The 7,508-nt window shown below is 39.7% G+C and overlaps 1 protein-coding gene across 1 annotated transcript in view; it reads right to left on the bottom strand.

Annotated features, from left to right (window-relative positions):
- Nucleotides 1–3,716: 3,716 nt before the first annotated feature.
- The window catches only part of EIF2AK1 (eukaryotic translation initiation factor 2 alpha kinase 1), a 91,912-nt gene continuing 88,120 nt past the window's right edge, over nucleotides 3,717–7,508 (bottom strand). Inside the window, exon 15 of the mRNA XM_073591013.1 lies at nucleotides 3,717–3,921. Within this exon, the coding sequence (XP_073447114.1) occupies nucleotides 3,799–3,921 (123 nt within the window). The 3' untranslated portion in view covers nucleotides 3,717–3,798. The remainder of the gene's footprint in view (nucleotides 3,922–7,508) is intronic.

Raw genomic sequence — 7,508 nt, 5'->3', positions numbered from 1 at the left:
AATCTATCTTGAAGAGAAATGTCCAAATCTCAAGGCTAATGGCTCATTTTACTTCAAGGTGGACTGTATACGCATCAAGTCCACCCTGCATCAAAGGATTCCTCCAAACAGCAATCTTTCCACCCTCCACCCCTGGTCCCCTACCAACTCCCCCTCCAGATATAAACGAGCGTGAGAGAAGGAAGAGGAGACAGGAAGGGGAAAAACTACCAAAACAAAAATCTATCTAGACATTCAAGCATGTTCATGTTATTATTTCAGACATAAAGGGGTTGATCCACCAAAACTTTTTGAACAGAATGGGGACATGACAGCTGTTTATGGAGAATGCAGACTTGCCAGGCTTTTTGGAGACCTTAGGTCTCCAGGAGCTAACATTCTCAGAAGGTATGTTTTCAAATGCTGTGGCACTTCACTGCCTTTCAATTCTTGGAGAGTATACGCTTCTAGATCAAGTGGGAGAAGAGTTTTTTTTTTCAATAAAAATAACAAACCTGTTATGCTTACCTCCTCTGTTGCAGTGGATTTGCACAACTGCCCACCCCGTCTCTCTCCTGATTGGTTTACTTTGATTGACAGCAGTGGGAGCCAATGGCGCCACTGCTGTGTCTCAGTCAATCAGGAGGAAGAGTCTCGGACGGAGACATTCATGGCAAGCGCTGGACAGAGATGGGGCTGTATCTAGACATTCAAGCATGGTAATATTATTTCAGACATAAAGGGGTTGATTCACCAAAACTGGAGAGTGCAAAATCTGACACATCCCTACATAGAAACCAATCAGCTTCCAGGTCTATTTGTCAAAGCCAAATTAAGCAAGCTGAAGTTAAAAGCCAAAATGGCCACCACACACACAGCTGCATCAGACCCTGCACATCCCAGCTCCAGCAAACCAACCCCAAAGTCTCTAAGATGGCTAAGTGCCTTTCTTGGTAGATCAAGCTGCTCTTCACCCACTTGATCTAGAAGAGTATACACTCCAAGGATTGAAAGGCAGGGAATTGCCACAGCATTTGAAAACATATCTTCTGGGAGGGTTAGCTCCTGGAGACCGAAGGTCTCCAAAAAGCCTGGCAAGTCTCTGTATTTTCTATAAACAGCTGTAATGTCCCCTTTCTGTTCAAACAATCCAAAGGAAAACCCCCACCCTTAGTAACATATATGCCTGGTGAAGGGCATCCAAAACAGGGCGTAAAAATCATCTTTTCACCAGAGAGATGGGGGTAAAAAAATATAAATGCACCCCACTATAATCCAGATAAGGCTTTGTACACATCTTCCCCATAATAGCTTCCTTAAGACTATTTATGCAATTTTCAAACTACATCCCTTGGTTTAGTAGGATTATCTGGTAGTACCCCGGATGCCCAAAGTGCACGATCAATCAAAATCGGTAAAGCCTCCTCCCTTTCCAAAGCTTGGTTAAAGATAACCGAGTTTCTGTATGAGATCAGAAAATTTGATAGTCTCTGGGATACCCCTAATTCTAATATTGGCTCAGCAACTTCTATTATCCTGATCATCTATTTGGGAGGCAAAAGCAGCAATCTGTCTCTCTTGAATGTTTGCTTTATCATTAAAGTGATTGTAAAGTCTGTTATCTTTATTGAGAAAAAAAAAAAAAAAAAACAATCATGTTGTTATACTTACCTCCTCTGTTGCAGTGGATTTGCACAGCTGCCCGCCCCGTCTCTCTGATTGGTTAACTTTGACAGCAGTGGGAGCCAATGGCACCACTGCTGTGTCCCAGCCAATCAGGAGGGAGAGTCGCGAACGGCCAAAACATTCATTGCAAGCACTGGACAGAGATGGAGCTCAGGTAAGTATTAGGGGGGCTGCTGCACACAGACGGCTTTTGATCTTAAGGCATTAAAATAAAAAAACCTTCTGACTTTACAAATCCTTTAAGCTGCTGCATAGCATGTAACAAATCTTCGTGTTTGGTTTCCAAGTCCTCTGTTTTATGTTTAAAAAAAATAGTGGATTCAACTTGTTTGGTGCTTTAGGCAGCCCATTAAAATGGATGGGCTACCTTAATGCATTGCATCAACATTTGGAATGCACACTGATGCACTGCAACAGCTTTTGTGGTCTTCAAAGTGCAATTTGTGTTTTGTAAGGGAGTGCATAGCAATCCAGTTCTTGTAAAGCACACTCAAAATGCTGCATACAGGATTTACCACATATTTGAGAGTACAGGTTTAAAGTGATCCATGGAATAAAATTGTCCACTCCTCATACAGATATCATGCACAGCACTGTTACAGCTCCTCTGATATCAGTTTAGGATTTCTTGTGTTGTAGGGGCTGGGGGAGGAATGACAGCACACAACAGAAGACCAAAGAGGGAGGTTTTGGAGCTCACAGAGGGCATTACACAGAGGCAGCACAGTAAGAAATGATTTCAAGAAAAATAGATTACAAGGTCATTGAGTGCTGGATGTTTATATATTATTTTTGAAAATAGGATAATTGTTTGTCACGTCAACTCCAGTGCACCTGCACAGGAGTTGCATTATTCTGGCTAATTTAGATTGCTGAAGATGCCAAACCCAGGAGATTAGGCAAAGACGCTCCTTTGCCGGAGGAGAGGTACGTACTTGTGGCTTTAGTTTCACTTTATATATCCACAAAAATCCCCCCAAAAAATTTAAATGACTTAAAGTGATTGTTAACAATTACCTTGTAAAACAACCCATTCCGTTTAAAATAGAAATGAAAAGGCAAAACATTTGTATGTAGATATAAAAAAAAAAAGAAAAATTCCCTTTTTTATAAGTGATCACATTCCCTCTGTTCTCAGCTGCTTATGAGCTGAGGGGAGAAGCAGCAGCACACCGATCTTCCCAGAATGTCTGTGCAGCGGGGGCGTGTCAGGACAAGTGTGATCATTTGAGGAGAGCAGGCTAGATTCCCGGCACAGCTAGAGAACTGACCATGGTGAGCTCTTCTGCTTAGTGTGGTCTGTTTTCAGTAGGAAAGCAGAGGGACTGACAGGAACACCAGGGATTTCACACAAAGGAAGCAACACAAAGAACAGGAGACTTCATACAAGTACATGTTACAGCAGCCACATATCAGGAAGAGGAATGGTTAGGTAACAAACGCCTTAAAGTTTTTACCAGCACCATTAATCTATAAATAACAATTTCAGAAAAATGGAACTGAAACTGCCACCTGAGGCTGAATACTTTGCATTTGGACTGTCACTTCAGGTGGGTAAGTTGGAGGAAAGGGTTCATTCACTGTAGCAGTCTATTGCATTGTGTTAACATGTGTATTGCTGTGCATTAATTTGTGTACAGTTAAGAATTCATTAGGACTGGGCTGTCAAAGCAATGGATCGAAAAATGCACTTGATCCCCTTTTTGGGAAAACTTTACAATACAGTACACTGAATGTGCTATGATGCTCTGTTGTAGATTTGCATTGGCCGTTGATGCATAGTACACTGGGGTGCAATTCACAATTAATAGCACGACAAAGCACCACAGCACTCATGTTGCAGTAACGAACGGTATCACAATCCAATGGTGAATGGTCCCTCATGACAGCACAGTTTGTGCAGAACAGTAGAAATTGAATGCCAAAATTATGCTCAGATTTCATAATCTACAGTAACTTTATAAAAATTTGTTTACAATAAACTGAACTATTAATACAGCTTTCCAAGTTTATCATTTCACAGGTAAAAACTCCACAAAAAGAGTCATGCATATATAAAGTTATTTTATTTTACAACGTACAAGTTTATGTACTAAAAGGTAGGGGACAAGTTGGCATGAGGTGAAGAGGCATTTATACTGGGGATTCTATTCCCGTTCTGCTTGACATTTGTTCTTCTAACAGCTCCAAGCTCTTTTTTAGTCTCTCGTTTTCTTTCTCTAAATCGATAACTTTTTGCTGGAGATCCTGGATCACCTAGTAACCAGAGGAGAAAAAATTAAGCAAATATGCATTATGCCAATTGCCTGGCTGTCAATCTGATTTCGTTTTTGAGTCAATGACCCGGAATAACTATAAGGATCAGAAGTTCTGACTTTACAAAAAGGTCACTGAATCACGTACTGAAGCCACAGGATTAGCATTAGTCAGTTACCAATGAAAGCTTACAAATTTCACTTATGAAAGGTCAGCTTTAAAAACTATCTAGACTATGGCTGTAGCTCAAGAAGCTGCTATGGGGTTCACAGCCAAAGGGGTGTAGGGCCAGTAAAAATCCTACAAACACTTTATAGCAACTGTACGGCTATCCTTTAAAAGTAAATAAACATTTCCAGAGAAAAATATGGAGGCTGTCATTGCTTAGGTCTTCTTCTGATTTGGAATTATTAAATTTTTCGGACTCCACACAACAGGAAGCAGATAGGGAGGGTTATAAGACTTTGTTATGTCGAAGGGGGAATGGGAGGAAAACAGCAAGGGCTACTCCAAACGAGCCCTACCTTCCCATAAAGGAATTATTGGACTATAGCGGTACCCAATTAAGACATGGAATAAATAAAATTTCAATTTATTAAGTTACAAAGTAATAAAATATATACAGTGTACAACAAAACAACTTGGGAGTTGTTGCAACAAGAAACATACATTAAAGTAACAGTGAATACAGCTCACGTGTATGATTGAAGGCACATTGATGTATTAAAGGACGTTTGACCTCAACAGTTTTGCGGCCTACGCTGCTTCTTCAGGAGGCGTCCAAATATAACATCTAAGAAGATAAATAATCACAATTATATTTAAGGACAACAGAGTATAGTGGTACATTGTAATACAGCATAGTATTGGAGTGATTACATGTTATATGAACACACTCATCAACAACTGCCCCAACAGGCAGGGAGCGGCAATAGTGAGACGCCCAGATCGCCTGTTGGGGCAGTTGTTGGTGAGTGTGTTCATATAACATGTAATCACTCCAATACTATGCTGTATTACAATGTACCACTATACTCTGTTGTCCTTAAATATAATTGTGATTATTTATCTTCTTAGATGATATATTTGGACGCCTCCTGAAGAAGCAGCGTAGGCCGCAAAACTGTTGAGGTCAAACGTCCTTTAATACATCAATATGCCTTCAATCATACACGTGGGCTGTATTCACTGTTACTTTAATGTAGGTTTCTTGTTGCAACAACTCCCAAGTTGTTTTGTTGTACACTGTATATATTTTATTACTTTGTAACTTAATAAATTGAAATTTTATTTATGTTCCATGTCTTAATTGGGTACCGCTATAGTCCAATAATTATTTTATGGGAAGGCAGGGCTCGTTTGGAGTAGCCCTTGCTGTTTTCCTCCCATTCCCCATTCAACATATCAATGTAGGATGATGGTACTCGGTGATTTAATACCTCTAGCTAACTTTTGTGGCAATACCCTTCTCTCTCTCAAGACTTTGTAACTGGTTTGGTTGAGATCACTAGCCTGTTGTGGAACTCTAACCAGTAAGTGAAATCTTTTGCTTTCTCCACAACAGCTAGTTGAAACACAGCACATAAACTTGCAAAGTGGGGATAAAGTGAAAAGTGCCTGAATATAGATTTTCAAATAGATCCAGATTGTAACACTTGATAGGTGTGACAGCAGGACTACACTGCAAATATGTTCAAGACATAGCTATTGGCCTAGTGGAGTGTGCGTTTAAGGAATATATAGTAGCTTATAGGTGCATATTTCATTTTTTTTATTGGTCAGGAGTGAGAAAAAAAAAATGCATTGCATTTTAAAATAATGTAGTGTTTTATCCAGCCAGCAAGTGGAGCTGAATTATTCTTTCTACATAATTAGCACAATTGCTTTTCAGCTGTTCTTAAAGAAGCCTTTTACTAGACTCAAATGAACCATCAGAGGGGGAAAAAAAAGAATTTGGTTAACGTGTAAAATCCTTTTCCTTGCAGTACAACATAGGACACGGAGGGAGTTAATATTCACAACTATTTGGTTATGTTGCCATCTTTAGGTGAATGGACTAGCCAAGCCCAGTTTTGTAGCAAGTAATAGGGGAGGCATCTCTGGGTCATGTAAAAAACTCCAAAAAAAGGATTTTACAGGCAAAGCAAAAATCCTAATTTCTTAACCGCTTCAACACCAGGTACTTTCACCCCCTTCTCCCAGGCCAATTTTCAGTGCCGTCGCACCTTATATAGCATTTGCGTGGTCATGCAACACTGCAGCCATGTGAAATTTATAAAAAAAAAAAAAAAAAAATTCACACAAATAGAACTTTTTAGTGGTATTTAATCATTACTGGGTTTTTTATTTTTTGCTAAATAAACATAAATAAAAATTAAATAAAATTTGGTGAATAAATAATCTTTCTTCAGAAATTTAGGCTAAACTTATTATTTAGTCTGTAGAATAAGAATGCTAAACACAAAAACTTTTTTCACTCATGGTTTGTGTTTGGCTAAAGCCATTTATTATCAATCAACTGTGTTTACTCTTTTTAAATCATAATGGCAACAGAAACTACTCAAATGACCCTGATCAAAAGTTTACATACCCCTGTTCTTAATACCGTGTATTTACCCCTTAACATCAAATGACAGCTGGAAGTCTTTTGTGGTATTTATAAAGCTGCCCATTCCTCTTGGCAAAAAGCCTCCAGTTCCTGTAAATTCTTGGGCTATCTTGCATGAACTGCACGTTTGAGCTCTCTCCCAGAGTGGCTCAATGATATTGAGGACAGGAGACTGAGATGGCCACTCCAGAACCTTCACTTTATTCTGCTGTAGCCAATGACAGGTCGACTTGGCCTTGTGTTTTGGATCATTGTCATGTTGGAATGTCCAAGTGCGTCCCATGCGCAGCTTCCTGGCTGATGAATGCAAAATGTTCCCCCACTATTTTTTGATAACATACTGCATTCATCTTGCCATCATCTTTGACCAAATTTCCTGTGCCTTTGTAGCTCACACATCTCCAAAACATCAGCGATCCACCTCTGTGTTTCACAGTGGGAATGGTGTACCTTTCATCATAGGCCTTGTTGATTCCTCTCCAAATGTAGAGTTTATAGTTGTGGCCAAAAAGCTCAATTTTGGGCTCATTACTGCAAATGACTTTGTGCCAGAAGGTTTGAGACTTGTCTCTGTGCTGTTTGGCGTATTGTAAGTGGGATATTTTGTGGCATTTGTGTAGTAATGGCTTTCTTCTGGCGACTCGACCATGCAGCCCATCTTTCTTCAGGTGCCTCCTTATTGTGCATCTTGAAACAGCCACACCACATGTTTCCAGAGTCCTGCATTTCACCTAAAGTTATTTGTGGGTTTTTCTTTGCATCCCGAACAATTTTCCTGGCAGTTGTGGCTGAAATTTTAGTTGGTCTACCTAAATGTGGTTTGGTTTCAACAGAACCCCTCATTTTCCACTTCTTGATTAGAGTTTAAACACTGCTGATTGGCATTCTCAATTCCTTGGGTATCTTTTTATATCCCCTACCTGTTTTATACAGTTCAACTACCTTTTTCCACAGATCTTTTGACAAATCTTTTGCTTTT

Source organism: Aquarana catesbeiana, linkage group LG06 (assembly GCF_042186555.1).
Source record: "Aquarana catesbeiana isolate 2022-GZ linkage group LG06, ASM4218655v1, whole genome shotgun sequence".
Taxonomy (NCBI): Eukaryota; Metazoa; Chordata; class Amphibia; order Anura; family Ranidae; genus Aquarana; species Aquarana catesbeiana.
This window is presented reverse-complemented; position numbering and strand designations above follow the sequence as displayed.